General features: G+C 36.4%; 1 protein-coding gene across 7 annotated transcripts in view; it reads right to left on the reverse strand.

The window, feature by feature from the left end:
* The window catches only part of R3HDM1 (R3H domain containing 1), a 185,661-nt gene that overhangs the window by 89,146 nt on the left and 75,468 nt on the right, over positions 1-21,047 (reverse strand). For all 7 annotated transcript variants that reach the window (XM_036743015.1, XM_036743009.1, XM_036743011.1 and 4 more), the window contains exons 2-3: positions 4,139-4,347; positions 417-627 (exon numbers count right to left, since the gene is read on the reverse strand). In XM_036743015.1, the coding sequence (XP_036598910.1) occupies positions 417-587 (171 nt within the window). In that variant the 5' untranslated portion in view covers positions 588-627; positions 4,139-4,347. The remainder of the gene's footprint in view (positions 1-416; positions 628-4,138; positions 4,348-21,047) is intronic.

The following is a 21,047-nucleotide window of genomic DNA, read 5'->3' on the forward strand; positions in this document are numbered from 1 at the left end:
TTTATCTTTCAAAAGCAGTTAGGACATTTCTCTTTTAACCAGAGGTGATTTCATTCAGGATAGGACAGTCCAATTAAGTAAAGCGGTGACTTGGGTTGCCTTTTCAACCTTTTTATTCTCAGAGAACTCAGGTTAAATAAAAGCTAAGCCTTCATTATCTAGAAACTAGATACTCTAAGACTCTGATAAGAAATTGTTATTCTATTTTTTAAACGACCAATAATTTTGAATATATAATGTATGATACAACTGGAACAAAGAACTAGCATGTTCATATCAGATGGCTGGCGTGGTCAGCAGCAAACACTGAAGTGACACACCAGAGTTTTAAATGATGAATATTATATTTCACATGAAAAGAAACAAAAATATTCACTCAACACAACATTTGATGCCAGTGGGAAAATCCTTCTTACCTGTAAATCAATTTTGCTGTCAATACAACGTTCATTCTTTTCTGCTGAAATCTTCTCATAGTTTTCTGATTTGATAAGATTTTCGACTCTGGCTGCATCTTTCATTTCTGCCTCCAAACCCTTCATTGTATCAGTTCCATCTTTTACAGTAACAGTATCAGACATCCTCATTAGAGAAGGTTATTTTAGAATCCTACAGGAAACTTGAAGCCTTTGAAGGAGGGAGGAATACACAATTTTTTTTTATTTCTTAGGATGGAAATATTTCTCCAATTTAAACAGTATGAGAATAGCATATATATACTATTAACTAATCATGAAATTTTGTCTCTAAAAAGATATTGGAATAATTCATGCCTAGAATAAATATTTTTCTCCCATTCTAGTTTTCACGGAATTTTTATGATTTGGAATTTCCTTCATTATTTTTTATTTCCCTTTTAGCACTTTTACCTGCTGCAACTTTTACAAGGCTGCAACACTCCACATTAGAAAAAAAAATTCTAATAAATTTGGGCAAGTACCTTTAGTCAGGGAAATAAATGCAACAAAATTTCTATCCAAATTATGTGGCTGGGTGTCAAGAAGCGGGTTTCACTGAAGAATCTAGATAATGGAAATCCTAAGATATGATGAGTAGAAAGGGATAGAGTAGCAAAATACAAGTCCGCTACTCTTCCTTCCCCACAGTTCTGAAGATTCTGGAGTAGCTATCAAATGGTGATTGTTCAGTCATGTTAGTCGTGTTTGAGTCTTTGTGACCCCATTTGGGGATTTCTTCTCAAAGATACTGCAGTGGTTTCCCATTTCCTTCTCTAGCTCATTTTACAGATGAGGAATTGAGGTTAACAGGGTTAAGTGACTTACCTAGGGTCATACAGCTAGTAAGTGTCTGAGGCCACATTTGAACTCAGTAAGATAAGTCTTCCTGACTTCAGGCCTGACACTCTATTAATTGTACCAGCTAGCTGTCTCTATAAAATGTTACTTCAATTTAATTTAACAAATCCTTATAATAAGCACCCAAGATATGCACAGTGCTAGTAGGTCTTGGGACAGAGACCAAGTTTAGCTAAGACTTGGTCATTGCCTTCATGGAGCTTATAGTTCAATATGGGGAGATAATAAACACAAATAAATATTACGTATGCATAAGTAGAGGAGAGGGACAAGCAAAGTACTGTTTGAGTTCTGACAAGGCAAAGGCAGGAAGTAACATTTGAGTTGGACTTCAAAAGAACGGACAGTAGGAATTCAACATGTAGAGGTTGGGAGCAAGACATTCTAATATTCACTATATGGAGCTGGAAAGAAACTAAAGAACTAGAAAATCGGACAAGGAGCAGTGAAAAAGTAGGAAAACTAGAGGAAGGGCTGTGGTAAATCTTAATTCAGAGGAAGAAAGAATATTTAGGTCAGCAGTATGAAATGCTATAGCGACATCAGAGGAGTAGGACTTTTAAAAGGCCACTGGATTTGGTGATTTGAAGATCAGAAGCAATTTTTAGGAAGGAGGGGAAGTTCAATGTTGGGGAGGGAAGCTAGATCTCAAGAGTCTGATCAGTCTGTCAATGAGCATTTATTAAGCAACTTAAGATGTGCCAGTCCCTGTGCTAAGATCTGAGGATACAAAGAACAGCAAAATCACGGTTCCTGCTCTCAAGGAATTCACATTCGAATTAGGAAGAAGACAGGCTAATTACAACGATAGTTACCATTTATATAGAACTTTAAGATTTTCAAAATGCTTTACAAATATGATCTCATTTTATCCTCACCAGAGCCCTGGAAGACATGCTTCATAAACATCATTACAAGATGTATAGCGTGTAAATGGAAGGTTACCTTAAAAGAAAGGCAGTAGGGAGTGTTGAGGACAGGGACACAATGATGATTAAGAAAGGCCTTTTATAAAAGGTGGGATTTGAGCTGAGTCTTAAAGAAGGCAGAGGTGGAAGTTGCATTTCAGGTATATGAGACACCCAGTGAAAGGGCGCAGAGGTCAGAAGACAGTGTTTCATATCTGAAGAAAAGCAAGGCTAGTGTTGCTAGACTGTAGAGGACACAGATGGAAATAAAGTGTAAGAAAACTGGAAAAGTGAGGAAGGGACAAGGTTGTGAAAAGTTTTAAATACCAGAGGATTTTTATATTTGATCTTGAAGGTAATAGGGAGCCTCTCAAGTTTACTGAATAGAGAGGAGACCTATGTTTTAGGAAGGTTGTTTTGGCAACTGAGTGGTAGATGGACTGGAGTGGAGAAAGACTTAACAGCAAGAACAGCTCCAAAGGCTAATGGCCATAGTCCAGGCATGAGATGATGAAAGCTTGCCCAGATTGGCTGCTATCTGAAGAGAAATATTTGAACAAGGTTGTTAAAATAGAAATGACAAGTTTGACAACCAATTGAACATGTGGGGTAACTGAGGGAGAAGTTGAGGATGACACCCAGGATGTGAGCCTGGGTGACTTTGGAGGATGGTGATAACTTCAACAGTAACAAAGAAGTTAGAAAGAGGAAAGGATTTTGGGAGAGAGATGAGTTCAGTTTTGGACATGTTGAGTTTAAAATATCTACTGGACATCCAGTTTGAGATGATTAATACAGGCAGTTGGAGATGTGAGACTGTAAGTCAGGAGAGAAATTGGGGCTAGATAATAGATCTGAACAGAGATAAGTGAATGCATGGGAACTGAGAAGATCACCAAGTGAAATAGTGTAGAAGAAGAAGAGAAGGCCTAGGAAAGAGCCTTCTGAGACAACTACAGCTAATGTGTAAGTCCTGGATAAAGATCCAGCAAAGGATACTGAGAAGGAATGGAACAAGCAGGAGAAAAACCAGGACAGAATAGTAACAAAAACACTCAGAGAAAGTAGAGTTATCAAGGACACGTGGGTGAGCATCATTATAAATGGTAATAGTCAAGAAAGATGAGGACTAAGAAAAAGCCACTAACTTTGGCAATCAAGAGTTTTCAGTGGACAGGGGAGGAAAGTGGGAGAGTAAGAAAATAAGTTCTGTTAATTAAAAAACAAAGTTACATTTAAAAAAGATATTATTGGTAACTTTGGAGAGAGCAGTTTCAATTGAAAAGCAGATTCAATAGAAAAGAGGGAGAGGAGAGGAAAGGAAACGAAGGTACCTAGTATAGAAATCAGACAGTAGCAATTCCCCAAGGTTGAGGAAACAGCAGAAGGTCAGGAGTGTGAGGGAGTTTAGGATGGAGGCTGAGAATCATTAAAATGGTAGGGTCTAGGGTTATGGTTGGATATGGAAGCAAATGAAGGCTTGATTCAGTTTTCAACTGTGAAAACCTTAAAAAAAAAATTAGGGCTGAATATGTTTTCCACAGAGATCTTGAAAATCCAAGATTGCTTTCCTTTGGCAAAAGAATTTGTCATATAGATGTTAATTTATGTTGAGAAATCAAAAAATTCATTTCTTTAACTCTCAGTAGCAAATCAAGAAGCAGCAGAATTTTAGAGTCAGAAGTAATCTAACTGAAAATTTGCCTTTCTTAAACTAACATCTTTTCTAGTTAACTGACTTACACTTGAAAATTATTTAAAAGACAAAAGCAAACAATACAATGATGTAATGAAAAAGTGAAAGAAAAATATTGCATTTTAAAATCTTATTTCCTGTCTTTAATATTTAGGATTTTAAAATTAGTAGAAAACATGCACATATTTTAGGGATTTAGGGAGGTGAGATAGTATTACCTGATGTGTGCTATAGATTTGGGATTGTGGTCTTCCACAAAAATAAAAGAAAATAATCCAAGGTTCCTTTTCACAGTTGTCAGCCAGGATGTCAGTTGTATTGAACCATCTGGAATCTGGTAGGAGGAGTCCCATGTCCTTGTCAACAGTGTAGAGTCCTGGACTGAACTGGACTTTCTTGGATTATATATATCATCACTTTTAGTGGCCTAAAATTAAAAAAAGAAAACAAAAAAAAAAACCAAAAAAACACCTTAGTTAAAACTCACTATAACAGCTTCTACAGCAATACAGCAATTTATGTATAGTAGTGGTTCTTAATCTTTTTGTATTATGGACCTCTTTAGCAGTCTGGTGAAGCTTATGGACCCTTTTCTCAGAATAATGTTAAATATATAAAATAAATTATCATTACAGTGGAAATCAATTCTATTTAAATGCAGTTATCAAAATATATTTTTTAAAAAACCCAACAAGTTCACATATGTCAGGTTAAGAATCCTTGATTTAAGGGAACTGGAATACTTCAGAGTAATTTACAATTTTACCAGTGTTTGTTCGAGATCACATAATTTTTCAGTTTAAAATAATAAAGTGTTCCTTATTATGAACTATGATTTCACTGAGAAAATTTCAAAGCATTAGAAAGAAGGTTATAATATACCACACAAAGTTGTTAAAAGAAAAAAGATTCATGATATTTGATTAACTCTTGAGGACATACAGTGAGTAGAATAGCCATGTTTTTAAATGCCCACCTGAAAGCCAGTAACTAAAGGGGTAAAAAAGGATACTATACAAACAGGTTATAATGTCCAGTCACAATTCAATTAGCATGTGACTAGCTATGTAGAATATTCTTTTCTAATTACTCCAAAGTTACTCTATAAGCCATGTTTTCAAGGCATCACCATTTTAGCCTTATTCAATATAAGTAGCTAGTTTGCAAACAGGCTACCAAAAAAGTCTGTAATATTTATATCTGCATTCTTTTGAGAACTTTTATGAGTATGTGTATACATAAAGTCATGGGCAATCAAGCTGAAAAGCTCCCTAAAACACAGGTGAAGTATCAGTAATCAAAATACAAATATAATAAAACATGGGATATAGCACTGAATAATACACAAATAATTTTTACTGTCTCAAAAGCATCATGAAACAGCAAAGTCCAAAGACATGGCAATATTTTAAAATCAATCTCTACTTTTTTCAAATTGACAACACTGCAATATAGGACAGAATAAAAACAACTAGGAATTTATAGGAACAGAAAGAGTATTGTTTTGAACTTTTTTCTGCCTCTTAATGACAAATTTGATAACTTTCTCATATAAAATCTACAAGTTTTGTTTTATAATATATACCTACCATAAAGGGGCAAATAGCAGAATTTTGTGGGATTAAAGTCGAATTAGCAGATACAAATACGGAGTTGGAGGATTTAGTCACTAGTTATTGAAATAATAGCTACTGAGAAGCAGCCTGACGTAGTGAACAGAAAGCCTGGCTACAGGCAAGAAGCCTTGGGTTCAAGCAACACCTTTCTCACATACTAGCAGTGAAACTCATGGCAACTTTCTCAGATTATACATTGTAGAGGTAATCTTCTTCCCAGAAGTAGTAGCAAAGTCCAATTTTAAAAGTTTTTTGTTTTTTTTTTTTGTTTTTTTAAATTTACTTATTTATTTTTAGTTTACCACACACAGTTCTACATAATTTTGAGTTCCAGATTTTCTCCCCTCCCCCCGTCCCTCCCCAAGATGGCCTGGAATCTCATATAACTATCATGTATAACTTCGCATTGAATTAATTTATACACTAGTCAAGTTGTGGAGAAGAATTATGACCAATGGAATGAATCATGAGAAAGAAGAGACATAACCAAAACCAATTTTAAAAGTTGCTGTCAAAAATTAAATTTTTCTTCGGTAAAAACTTTGTACCGTTAGAAAACTGTCATCTGTTTTTAGCCTTCTCAATTTATTTCTAGGGAAATACATTCTTTATTCTGTTATTTTGCTTAATATAAGGAAAGTTTTTCTATTGCTTTTTAATACTTTTAAGTTATAAACTTTTGTTTTTGTAATTACCAAGCACATTTATGAAAGTCTGTATGGTGGGTTGATATGAGATATAAAACAGCATGGTATGATTTAAAGATTAAATAGAATATAGAGCCCTGAGTTCTAGTGGTGAAGCCTGCACTTGAACCTGAGGTTTTCATAATCTGTATAGTCTTCTTTCAATCTTTAGATATAATTAACACATAAATTTTTCTAAATGTGAGTAGGTAATGTATGCAAATAGAACAGGTGCAATATGACCTACTTGAATAACCTACTGTCTCTGAAAAAAAAGGTGAATGAAAAGAAGTAAAGACATTGTCTCTGATTATCACCATTTCTTAGGCAAGTTCAAGATGGATATATAATAGCTGCACACCAAAAGAACACCGAATGTGCCTCAGTTAGCAAAGTAAACTTCACAGTCAGAGAGAGAGCACATCCAAGAGCAACGCTGGCATACACACAACTTCATCTGTAAAACACTGCAGAGCAGGCAACCCTTACAAAACATGGTAAAGTAGTATAGAAAAAAAAAAGCCTTCAGGGAACATGGAGTGAGACCCAACTAAGCCATATCATCCCAAGACCATTTATAGATGAAACTTCATTTGGAATCTTTGGGAGAACAAAGATTCCAAATGAAGTATGTCAGCTAGAATTTTTGGAGTCGTTATTTTCATCAAAGTGATCACAACCACATTTGCACTTTAACACTGGTTTTCCTCGTTTCTGGAATGAGTGGGTTGGACTAGATGGCCTCAAAGATTTCTTCCAGCTCCCAAATCTACGATCCTAAGTGGAAATAGCACTTAAATTTAGTAGTAACTCTTATCAACATAATAACCAACCATAATTCCAAAAGATCCATAATAAGACATGCTATCAGGAGAAATGCAGACTGAAGCACATTTTCTTGTATTTTTTTTTTGTTTTCTTCTCCTTTTGTGGGGAGGGGAGGAAACATAGGCAATGAAGAAATTTGTTTTGATTATCCACACATATTTGTAATAGTTTTTTTTTTCCTTGCCTTCTTCAATGGATAAGGGAGAAAATTTGGAACTGAAAAAAAAATTGAATTAAAAAAGGAAACAGCAGTTAAGATATGTAGAATCTAAACCTGACCAAAATACATACACAAAAATCTGTGTTGGATAAAAAATTTTGGAGGTACTCAGGGAATGACTTTCAAGATGTCTAAAAAAGGAAAGCCTATAAAAGAACTGAAAAGTTCAAAGATGGTACTATCAAAATAAGATAATTAAGAAGACATGGAGCTACAGACTCACATGTAATTATGAAGAGTATACTTGTGGAAAATATGAAGGAAGATAGAATTCAGGCAATTGACTTTTTATAGGAGATTACATATTCACAGGTGCACCAAAATAAGAATTATAAAGAATATAGTTTCTTCTATGTTTACTGCTTGTTGATGACAAAAGCATTTGGATTGATAGAGTATAATGAAAAACCTAAAACAAGGTATTTTCTCACTATTTTTATGACCATACAGATAAGTTAGTTATATGGTAGGTACTCTGATAATATCAAATTAAGTATGAAAGAAGAACAATATACTCTGCCAATAGTATTCTCATCATTGTACAGGATCACAGAATCTCAGAGTTGGGAGGCACCTCAGGTGTCATCTAGTTCAGCTTGTATCAGAAGATTCTGTCTCTAGCACATGGTGAATCAGCTGCCAGTGGGAAAAGGGAACTGGCCATTTTCTTCTAAGTCTTCTCTTTTCCTGGCTAAATATATCCATTTCCTTTAATCACTTATTCAAATGATTTTGTGGTTCTTCATAATATTGGTTGTCCTCCTGTAGGTGCTTGCCAGATTACTAACGTCCTTTCTATAATGTGGTGTCCAGAACTGAACACAATACCGCAGATGTGGTCAGGTGAGGACAAACACAGTACAATGATTTCAACCTTATTCTTGCAAGCTGGGTCACTCTTAATACAGTCTATGACTATATTAGCTTTTTTTTTTCCTGCCACATCAGAATGCTGATTCATATCAAGTTGTAGTCATCCAAAAACCTGAGATCCTTAGGATAAATTGTTATTTAATCATGCTAACATATCCTGTACTTTCAAGGTAAATTTCTTGATCCAAGTATAAAACTTTAAATTTCAAAGTTCTAGTCTGCCAAGATCTTTTTCTGAAGCTTAACTCTGCCATGAAGTATATTCGCTATCTCTACCAGATCTGTGTCAGCTGTAAATTGGTAAGGATGCCATGTATGCCTTTGTCCAAGTTAATAGTATAAACATTAAACAGCACCAGGTCACGTATAACACTTGGTCAAGTGTCTGAACATGCAGCTAGGATTCTTCTAAGCTGACATTGAACCTTTAATGATTATTTGAGAGTCTGGTCTTTAAACCAGTGCTGAATGTAACTGACCATCACTTAGATGACATCCACCTACAGTTCCACAAGAACTTCACAAAATGCTTTATGAAATGCATTGCTAAAATTTAGGTAAACTATATATACACAGAATTTCTCTGATTTACCAACTGGGCAACCGATTTAAAAGTGGAAATGAGGTTAGTCTGGTATGACCTGTTCATAATTAAACTTTTTTTTTGGGGGGTGGTGTCGTTCTTCACTTCCTTTTCAAGAGGCTCGATAACCATCTTCTAAGTAGAGCCTGCTGATTATGTTTTCCTCATCTTAGAAAGGAAAACATTTATTGTTCTTCAGTATGGCAGAACCTCTTCCATCATCTGCCATCTTTGCTAAGATGCTCTCAGTGGTCATCTTTCAGTTCTTTCAGTCCTAGATAGGACGTAATTCATCTGGGCAAGTGACTCAGCAAGGTCAGCTAGGTGCTCTACTATTCTCTTCTTTCTTACTTTGGGAATCAGCTCCCTAATTGGTTACTTTTAACTGTTTTTTTTGGGGGGGGAGGGGAAAGGCAGGCAATTGGTGTTAAGTGACTTGCGCAAGGTCACACAGCTGGTAAGTGTGTCAAGCATCTGAGACCGCATTTGAACTCAGGTCCTCCTGACTCCAGGGCTGGGGCTCTACTCACTGTGCCACCTAGCTGCCCCCCTAATTGGTTACTTTTGTTCTTATTTCCCAGTCTTCCTTGGTAGAAAAAACAGAAACAAAGAATTGAATATCTCTGCTTTCTTTCAGTCATTGTTCCATTTATTCTAAACAGTTATCCTACTCTTTCCCCTAGTATAATTAAAATAAACAAAAAACCCCAAAACACCCCCCTTTTGTCCTCCTTGACTTTCCTCATAACTTTACTCATTGTCAGCTTTAGTACTCCCAAGACTATTTTTAGCAACTCCTGAGACATGGCCATGCTATGTTTTTGTACTGAACTTTTGGTGGCTGCCTTTGATTCCATCTTCTTTTCTATTTTTTTTTTTCCAGTTTAACTAGGCTGGTCAATCCCTGAACATCCCTAATTTTGGAATTATTTCTCTGTCTTCAAAATTTCATTCTTGAAAGTATCTCATCCCTCAAAGGTTAACTTCCCCTGTAGAGAGTGGGAGACTAAGAATCCTTTCTCTAAATCTTTTGAAATCTGCCCGCGTAAAATTCTAGGGTTTACATCAAGATATGGTTTTCATCTCTTTTATCAAAAATTCTAAGATGGAATAATCACTTTGCCCCAAGGTTCCCATCATTTCTACTCTAGTAACCAGTTTCTTTCAGTTGTTGTGACTCAGATTCTGCAAAGATTTCTCCCCCTTTATCATTAGCCCTGCTGCTATGCCCCGAGGATCCTATATACTGCAATCTGACTACAAAGACTCCTGGGCTTTGTCATCAATCCTGCTGCTGTACCCCACGGACCACCAGATCTTTTCAACCTTCTGCAGTTGAATTCTTCTAAATAGGTTGTTTCCTCTAATTAATTAGAATGTGAGCTTCTTGTGCGCAGGGACTGTCTTGCTCTTTATTTGTATTCCCAGAACTTTAAACAAGGCTTGGCACAAAATATGTACTTAACAAATGCTTTTCTGTTCCATTCTTTTTCCTTGTCAGCTCCTCAGCCTTCTCAAAGATGAAATTATCAATAAGGCAAGTTAAGAAATTATTAGCTGTTCTGCTGTTGGCAGTGTGCCAGATTCAGCAGATGTCAAGATATTTCAGGTCTTTCATCACTACTACATATCCTCAAGCTTGCCTCACCATTCTCCCTCCTACCCTCCCTCTCAGCTGAGAACTTAGCATCATATTTTGCTCTGAGCTCTGCTCTAGAAAGCATAAGTAGTGGACAAGATAGAGTGTTAGACAGAGTATGGAAGGATTCAGATTCTACCTCTGCCACTCGTTTGACTGGGCAAGTCAAACATCTTTGGACCTTAATATCCTCATCTATAACCAAATATAACATAAGGGGTTAGACTCAATGACTTCTAAGGTCCCTTATATCTGTGAATCAATGATTCCTTTCTTTATATTTAAACAACCCTTGACATCATTTCCCTTTTTCTTATTCTTTATTCCAGACTGATCAAGAGATGACCCTTCTTACCAAGACCAACCCCTGTATGTGTACCCTTGATCTTACTTGCTCCCATGTTCTCTAGAAAATTATCCCCACAATCATCCTGTCCGCCATCTTCAGTCACTTCTTCCCTATCTTCTGGTTCATTCCCTACTGCCTATAAAAGAAACAAAAAACCCAATATAAAACTTCACTAGATCCAACCATTCCCACAGGTCACAATTAAACTCACAGAAAAAGCTATTCCTAATCTGTCTTTACTTCTATCTTCTCAACCCTTTGAAAATCTGGCATCTGACTTTATCATTCAAATGAAAATGCTCTCTCCAGTCTTACCAATTACCTTTTCAATAGGCCTAAAAGTATTTTGCAAACCATAAAGCATATTATTATTACTGTAGTTATTAAATTGCCAAATCTGATGGCGTTTTAATCCTCACTCTTCTTGACCTCTCTGCAGGCCTCTCTTAACACAGGTGGTTGTCTTCTACTGCGGGATACTCTCTCCTCTCTGAGCTGTCATGACACTGTCCTTTAGTTTGTCTCTGATCGGATAATTTCTTTTCAGTCTCTTTTTGTTGCTCTATTACTGGCATCCTCTCTCTGAATTGAGGGGATATCCTAAGGCTCTGTCCTGGGCCCTCTTCTTTTCTCTCTTACTACACCTCATTGTGTGCCATGGGTTTAATTCTCATATCTATACAGATGACTACCAAATCCATATATCCAGCCTGAGCCTGTCTCCTGAACGCCAGCTGCACACCTTAACTGCTAATGGCCATTTCAAATGGAAGTCTGGGAGGCATTCTAAACTCTGTATGTCTAAACCTAAACTCATTATTCTGCCCATCCTCTGTCCCCCAACCTACCCTTATTGAACTGCCCTTTTTTGATCAAGGCCATCCTATTCTTCCAGATTTAGAACTGGGATATCATCCTTCACTCCTCACTTTCTCTCCATTTATATATCCAGCCAGGTGCCAAATTATTCAATTTTATCTTCACAACATCTTTCATAACTTCTCTCTCAACTCACACAACTGCCACATTAGTCTAGGCTCTCACCATTTTTCTTAGACTAGACAAAAGTTTCCTAATTAGTCTTCATGCCTCAGGTCTCTTCCTATTTCAGAAGATTTTATACATACCTGCTAAATTGATTTTCCTACAGCGCAGTTTTGACCCTGCCACTCCCCTACTCAATAAACTCCAATGATTCCTGACAGCTTTTAGGATCCAATTTAAACTTCTCTATTTGGCTTTTAAAAAGCCCTTTCCAAAGTTGTCCTGAATAATCTCTCCAGTCTTGTTTTATATATTACTCTCTCTTCCTACATTCCATAGTCTAGCCAGACTAGCCTTGTTGCTCTTCACACAAGGCATTCAGTCTCCTGTCTTCATGCTTTTCTTTAAACTGGCTATTATAACTTATGGCTGGAATGTGTCTCCCTTGCCCCCCACATTATCTTCACCCAAGGTCTTGGAGAGTAGATTTTGGTCCAGGTGAAAATTTTTTTTAGGTCCCTCAGCAAAGGTAGAAAAAAATGGAGAGGAAGAGGGAAAGAGAGGGAGAACAGCTAAAAAAATCTTTACATGGGTGCCACCAGCGGCTGTGGTGCCGAAATGGCTGGAGATGGCTGAATGCCTCAGAGAGTGAAAAGATTACACAGCCAGGCAAGAGAGTAAAGAACAGCTCCATTTATTTAACTGAGGGACAGGGTTTATATACTTTTTTAGGCAAGCAGAATCAACAAGTTCACTTAAGAAAACATTTGCATGGCATGATTTCCTCCTGCTTTGTTCCCTTTTTCCGTAAACAATATTAATAGCCCACAGGTGGTGTTTAGCATGTGTGCCGGTGGGTGTATTAGAGAGAGGGCACACGTATATCGAGGAGGCTTGGAGAGCCTTCATCCTAAACAGCACATGTATGCCAAGGGGGAGGGGGTGGTATGGATAGCCCACCTGTTGAGTTATCAGCCCAAGGGCAAGAACAGGCTTCAGGGAAAATCTGGACTGTATCTTATCCCAGAATGGATTTCTTCTACATATGGGTTTGTATTGATGTACAAAACAAGCAAAAACTCCCCAACCCCAAATCCCAAAAATATACAAATGAAATACAGAATAAAAAAAGTAAATATTTATTTTTTAAAGGACCATCTAAAAATAAGAATTTAAAGACGCAAAAAAAACCTGAACTCTAAATCCCATCACATCTTTATAATTCACATTTTGCTATTTGAAACAGACAACCTCAGAAATTGTAGCCTTTTGAAAATCACAGCAGTCCTATAATGCAACATTTAATAGTCAGAAATATTTTAAAATAATTTATAATATAAAATACATGTGTAGATGATTATTTTCTAATTAAATCTTTAAATATATAATCATAATGGAAATAAAATTGTACCCCAAATTGCGATTTTATTCATTTAAAAAACCTCACTACATTTTAAAAGGAACCAAGGAAAACCATGACTGTGCATAATAAATTAAGACTAAATTGTCATATTGTCAAAGTTAATGTTCATTTATATAGACTTGGAAATACTTGGAAACTTCTGCTCCCAGCACAAGTTCTTAAGTTGTTTATTCTGAACTGTACATGCACCAAACACAAAATATATAGTTATAAATTACATTAAAATTTAATTGTATTCTATTCTTGATATGTAATTAGTAGTTCTTTGGTTGAGTAGAGCTGATATTGGTTAATAACTGACAGAATTTCATGTCATTTTCTGTGACATCGATTTTACAAAGTACAAAAATAACAGACACATAATAATGATGAGGATATTACGGAGGCTGAATTAATGAGCAATGGATATATCTGCACCTAATATAGATAAAACTGAAATCACATTTTCCCAAACTTTTTTTTTACTGAATTCCAAACCAAGTTCCTTACTACGGATTTAGTGACAAAGGCTGAATATATTCTGTATTAAGAACCATTTTTTACTACAGAATTAGACATACCTAATGGAGATGTCAAAATAGATGAATAAATAATTACTTGTGTAAGAGCAGATTAATTTTAATGTTCTTTTTTTATTTCAAATTCTTACTTTTTATCTAACTTCATTTGGAAAACATGGCATTATAGTTGTTAACAACGAACTGACATTCAGACAACTTTAAAAACTCTAAAACTTAAAGTATAAAATGTGAATTATTATTATTTCATGACAATCTAAGAGGGAGATAGATCATTAACCTTATGTTAAGGCACAAAGGCACAATACTTATTATCCCATATATAAGTACACACACACACATATACATATATATGGACATAGTTATACAGTACCCTTTGTATGTAAGAATAAAGTTGTATTTCTAAGCACAAATTTGAAATTGCTTTTTTGCAAGTGATAATGGGTTGCACTAAGCCATATTATTTATCTTTCTTTCCCACTTCTTTCCCCCTTTCTGTGTGATCAAAGGCACAAATTTGTGACAAATCTTAAGGCTGCAGTGTGGTTAATGAGCTGAATTGAAGATAATTTCTATGGGGATTCTGTACATTTTTCTGACCTAGACTGGCAATGTAGGATAGGATTATTCTATTTATTAGAGAGTATACTTTTTTTTTTGTTAAAGTTACAGACGAAAACTCTGTTTTTAACAAGGCATTACTATTCCAAAGAATTATTAGATAATTTCTCCTTAAATCTAAACTTCCTATACCACAGACAAAAAGTATATTATGTAGAAAAAAATAAAATACATTCTACTTTCTTTCGAAACTATGATCACAGTTGAAGTTGGCAAATTATCAAAAAAAGCTGTTATTTCAGTGAATCTAGTCCTTAGGACTGAAATATTGCTCTAGACATTTCTAAACTAAAATATTTAGTGAAAAGCATTTTTCTATACTAAATACATTTAAATGTCATTTTATTAACACTACTAGTACTAACACAATAGAACTTAGGACACTTATTTTTCGTTTATACTACCTACTTTTATCCCATGCTTTTTTTTTTTTCCCTACAGGGGAAAATTAATTTGAAAGACTATAAATATAACCAAACAATGTTATATGAAGATAATTCAATGCACAAACCCAACACATATCACCTCCTTTTCCTCTAAAGGTAAAAATGGATACAATCAATAGAATTGGCCAAGGTTAAGTATCTTTAGAAGAAGGCAAGGAAACATGTTTACTTTCTAAGTCAGAAATGGTGGAGATTAAGCAGTCTAAGAATCAATTATTTGTTAGTCACTTAAGAAAGAATCAATCATTTTCACAACGATTTAAGAATCAATATTTAACAATGATAACTGCTTATATCCTCAAGTTTTACAGGTCAGTCAACAAGTTATTGAGTATCCACAGTGAATATAGCAATGTCATAGAAGACTGGGGCATGATAAATAATAGACACCAACTTCCTCCCAAGATATTTCCAAGCTGAAAAATGAGGTAAAACAAACATATCTCCAAACAATATAGCAATTACAAGATGCTGAAAAGAAGCAAAGACTATGATGGTGAGACTATAGACTGAAAAATGTGAAGGTGTCATTAAGAAAATCTATGAGTTACTTTTGAGGATATACTAATTGAAAAAAGGAAACTCTCCCATGTATAGAAGATCATCTGAAAGATGGTAGAAGAATGGAGAAGGGAAGGAATGGCACCCAAAGAAGTAAATAGGGGTAGGATCTACTTCCTTGCCATCCATTTTATTCTCAGCTTTTAAAAATCTGCCCTGATATTGTCCTTAAACTGCCTTCTCAAAGGTCAATGGACAAACCCAAGGTTGGTCCTTATTATCCTCAACAGCTATTGTGCATCTGATGTTATTGACCTATAACTTCTAGATACGCTCCTGAATCAGGCAGTACCAGTCTCCTGTTAATAGCAATATTGACAAAACAGTCTTAACAATAATAATATGCAAATAACACATTAAAGTTTATAAAGTAATATCCCCTTAGGTATTATAATCCCTGTTTTGCAGACAAAGAAACTGAAGCTAAGAATAAATGAAAAAACATTTATTAAGTACTTACTGGTTGCTAAGTGGGAAAGCCATCTGTATTTGGTAACTACACTTTTCTAACTCTCCTTTAAACTCATTGTTTGGCTTCTGACACCATTCAACCTGACACTGTTCTTCCCAAAGTTACCAATGATTTCTTAACTTCCAAATCTAATGGATTCTCTCAGTCTTCATCCTTCTTAACTTCTGCAGCCTTTCAAGCTATTTGTCTCCCTTTTCTCCTTGATTTTTTCTTCCCTCTAGGGGCAGCTAGGTGGCGCAGTGAATAGAGCACCGGCCCTGGAGTCAGGAGGACCTGAGTTCAAATCCAACCTCAGACACAGTACTTGCTGTGTGACCTTGGGCAAGTCACTTAACCCAAATTACCCTGCCTCCCTTCCCCCCCACAAAAGATTCTTTCTTCTCTCTCAGTTTTTGTGACATTGTTCTTTCCTGGTGTTTTAATAATCTGGCTAGCAGCTCCTGTGGGGGCGTAAGATCCCCCCACAGCCAGCACCCAGGAGGCTGCTGGCACACTGGGAAAGTACAGGTTCTTTTTATCTGCTTAAACAAGGAAAGCATGGTGAAGGGGTTGACCAGCTTACTTTAATCCAGCATTCAGTTAGCATACAGATAACATTCATTTAGTTCAGGGGAAAAAATGCTAGCATTCAGTTAGTTCAGGGGAGCATACAGGCAAGCATCAAGAGACAGACCAAATACAGATTACAGTCAGCTAGTTCAGGGGAACAAACAGCCAGCACCCTGAAGTTCAGAACATTCATTTAGTTCGGGGGAAAACAAAACCAGCACTGCGAACTTCAGAACAAAATACAAACAAATTACAAATATCAACAGACAGACCCAATGCAGATTCATTCACTTACTTCAAGGGAAAAAAGCCAGCACCCCGAAGTTCAAAACATTCATTTAGTTCAGGGGAAAACAAAACCAGCATCCCAAACTTCAGAACAAAATACAAACAAATTACAAATATCAACAATATAATTCATAGTTACCAACATCTAGGCTCAGCCCGAAAGCAAGGGCTGGCCGAGAGTCACGCCTGCCACTGCTCCTGCGCCAACAGGAAAAGGAAAAAAGGAGTCTTCAAGCCGTCTTCTCCCCTCTTATAGAGTTTTTGACATCATCAAGCGCCACCTGAATGACCAGGGCCGATTGGTTCTTGAGTTGGCCCCTTCCCCTAGGTTAACACCCAATAGGGCGTGGCTCTGGAGTCAACACCTCCCCTCAGCTAGCCCCATGACTCATCACACAGGAAGTTCTCTGATTCCAGGCATGAGTCTCTGGGCTTCCTGCCCCGGAAGAGGTCACACAGGAAGTTCTCTGCTCCCAGGCACGGCCCAGCAAGGCTCAATGAGATAAAATGAGTCACTCAAAGAAAACAAAGGCCACTCTGGCCACACCTGGTTCTGCTCCTACCTGTCTGATAGCTTTCTCAGTCTCCCTTGCTGAATCTTCAGGTCATATCTGCTAATCATGGGTGATGCCAGGCTCTTAACCTGGGTCCTCTTCTCTTCTCTTTTTGTAACCAAGGAGCCATCCTCAATTCTTGTTCTGTTTTTGAAACATATACATCCTCTCTCCTCTGACACAAAACGCTGTCCAGGTGCAAGCCCTCATCACCTCTCATGCCTGGATTATTGTGACAGCCTTCTGGTTTGTCTTGGCAAGAGACTGGATAGGAGAAGTAAGAGTGAGTGAGGAGTTGAGGATGATACCTAGGTTGTGAGCCTGGGTAACTGGGAGGATACTGGTGGCTCAATAGAAATGTGAAGATAGTGATTTCTGTTTTGAACATGTTGAGTTTAAGAAGTCTACAGGACACTGAGTTTGAGATGTTCAAGAGGTAGTTGAAGATGTGAGGATGGAGACCAGAAAACTAGATAAGATCTGAGAATCATCTCCAAGGAAATTATAATTGAATCTACAAGAGCTAATAGGAGCATGAAGCAAGACAGAACAGAGGGAGAAGAGGGGCCAGGACAGAGCTCAAGGGGACCCCATGATTGTTGGGTACAAACTGAATGAAGGTCCAGCAAAGGAGACTGTGATGAAGGGTCCTTTTTTTTTTTTTTCAAAGATGCTCCACAGTTACAGTTGTGCAGTCAATTGAAAAGGCTTCTCCTTATCATGTGCTTAGTGAACTGGAACCGGTAACAGAATGTCTCCACATTCTCCAGTCTTCCAAAGCACTTCCATTATATGTCGTCAAGTCTTTCCCAAAAGCTGGCTCCTTGGCCTCTTTTATCTGAAAGAGTAGCATTAGAGGTGCTCTTTGCATGTGTCAAACCTCTGTTACATAAGATAAAATCATCTTATAAGAAATTTTTGAGCCTTAAACTTTTTTGGTCCCTATATAAACTGGCTTTCAGCAAACCTTTCTGTATAATGTATTTGATATAAAAGGAAATAAATTGTGGAATTTACTATTAATATGCATATAAGAAAAGAGATTAAGCAATTTCAATATTTGCCAAACATTCCCTGTAACTCCTCTGAAAAGCTTCTTACATGCCTGGGGGTACTTATAGCCTTAGAGAGTTCTGTGATGTTTCTCATAAAACCTTAATGTTTGCTTTTTCCGTCAAAGAACTTGTTCTTTCAAAATGTCTAATACACAACATTCTTTTGCTTTTTGTTACTGACACTACTAAAGTAACTATTTCCTTGGGCTTGTCACACATTTGTCTGATTTTTCAGTCTTGTCACAAGATCACAATGAAATCCAGCTGAGTGCCCTAAACTACATTTTATTATTGCAGACTCTCAGCAAATTCCATATTGGTCACCTGGTAACCATACCTTTTCCATTTGCAGAGTTTCCTTGGTTGCATTTCATATTTCACCAGAATTCAAGAGTTCATATCCTTTGTTATGTTAACTCAGAGAGGAACCTAATATGTTCCTTCTATTTTCCTCTAATTCTCATACCACAGATGTTTTCCTAATGAATCTGGCCACTCTGTAAAAAGGATTATTAGCTAGATTTTGGCAGGTGACAATATTATTCTATAGCTCTGTTCTTAATAGTCACTGCATCTCTTTTGCCTATCTCCCTTGTAATTGTCTTACATCATCTCAATATGTTGTATGTTCTTAGATTCTGTACTCTCACAGATTGGTCACATGTTCAGCTCACTGAAGCTGCTACTTACAAGCATTATTTCAATAATGATTTTATGATTATTACATTAATTAAAATAATGATTATTTAATAATGATTATAAAATGATAATTTTAATAAGGACTGAATAATTTCAGGATTTCAACGTGATGATATCCTCTTAATGTTTTGAAAAGCATGCTTTGGAGGCAATAATGTCTTACTTCCAAAACACCTGAAAAAAGGTACCAACTTTTGTGGTAGTTTGCATATCTTAGTCACTTCTGGTCGGAGCCTGAATTTGATGCCTGTTTTATGTCATCTTCCTAAAAGGTTTGGTGGCTGTGGTCATGTACATTTTTTCCTTATTCATTGTTATTTGTTAACACCATACAAAAAACATAGCAGGTCAGTTTTCAAGTTTGCCTATGGTTCATAAAAATTGGCTGCAGTTACCGCGACTCGAGCTAACACACAATTTGGGTTTTTGACAGGCTTAGACAAGTCCAAAAGCACTGGCTAAATCTTCTGTGATCCTTGTACTTCAGAAAACTGCCATCAGTACCTGGTATGATCTGCTGTCCTCAAGTGGCTTTTATTGATAAGTCTTTTGAATATTAAGTATTCCCTTGCTTATGATCCTGACTACAAATCATTTGGGAGCTAGGTGGTGCAATGGATAGAGCACTGGGCTTGGAATCAACAAGACTCTCCTTCTGAGTTCAAATCTTGCCCCAGACACTTACTAGCTACATGACCTTGGGCAAGTCACCTAACTTTGCCTCAGTTTCCTCATCTGTAAAACGAGCTGGAGAAGGAAATAGCAAACCATTCCCCAAAATGGGGTCATGAAGAGTTAGACACAACTGAAATGACTGAACAACAAAAATAAATCACCCAGACAACTGATTCATTGATTCAAAAACAAAACAAAACCAAAAACCAAAAACCCCAAACCCACCATATATTGGAAGTACTGTTGAATCTACTGTTGAATGACTGAATTTTTTTGTTTATTACATAATTGTTATTGTATATCTGTATCTAGTCTAGTGACAGCTATCTCATTACAATTTAAAACCAACTCCTCTAATATTCTGTCCTTAATGAAAGAGGACAATAACCATTCCATATAGTAATCCATTCTTTATACTCAGACTTTATTACTATAACAGCAGTAATCCTTTATTCTTCCCATCTAAATCATCTACAGTCATACCTTGTTTAATGAACTTTGCAGATATTGGGTTTTTTACAAATTGAAGGTTTGCAGCAACCCTGCATCAAGCAACCCTATTGGTGCCAGCTTCCCAACAGCATGTGCTCACATCATACCTCTGTGTCACATGATGGTAATTCTCACAGTATTTCAAAACTTTTCATTATTATTATATTTGTTACAGTGATCTGTGATCACTGATCTTTGATGTCACTATTGTAATTGTTTTGGGGCACCCATATACGAAGGTGAACTTAATTGATAAATGTGTGTTTCAACTGTTCCACCAAGTTTCCCTATCTCTCTCCCTCTCCTCAGGCCTCCCTATTCTGAGATACAACAATACTGAAAGTAGGCCAATTGATAATTTCATTGTTCTCTTATATTAAGAAATTGCCACAGCTATCCCAGCCTTCAGCAACCACATCCTTGATCAGTCAGTGGCTACCAACATCAAGGCAAGATCCACCCTCCGCAAAAAGATTATGACTTGCTGAAGGATCAGATGACGGCTAACATTTTTTTTTTTAGCAATAAGGTATTTTTAAATTAAAGTATGTATTCTTTAAAGGTATAATATTATGGCACACTTAATAGACTACAGCATAGTGTAAACCTAATTTTTATATGCACTGGCAAACCAAAAATTCATTACTTGCTTTATTGAGATACTCACTTTAGCGAGGTGGTCAGGAACTGAGCTCACAATTTCTCCAGAGTATACCTGTAGTTTCTTTAGTCTTTCTTCACAATAATTTGAACTTTTCTGAATTCCCTCTAGTTTTAACTTGTTCCTTTTAAGTTGTGAACCTGAAAACAACATACTCTAAGGTTGCCTGACACTATAGCAGTACTAAACTTATTAAGAGCTAGTATTCCACATCTTTGTAAATTGATTTCAATTCAAAAATATTCCCTACAGAAAAATGTTATTATGGTAGCAGCAATATCTACCAAGTAGGCTTGGCTATTTTTTCCTTAAAAGGTATCAAACTTGTCCTCAAA

This window comes from Trichosurus vulpecula, chromosome 2 (assembly GCF_011100635.1).
Source record: "Trichosurus vulpecula isolate mTriVul1 chromosome 2, mTriVul1.pri, whole genome shotgun sequence".
In the NCBI taxonomy this organism is placed as follows: domain Eukaryota; kingdom Metazoa; phylum Chordata; class Mammalia; order Diprotodontia; family Phalangeridae; genus Trichosurus; species Trichosurus vulpecula.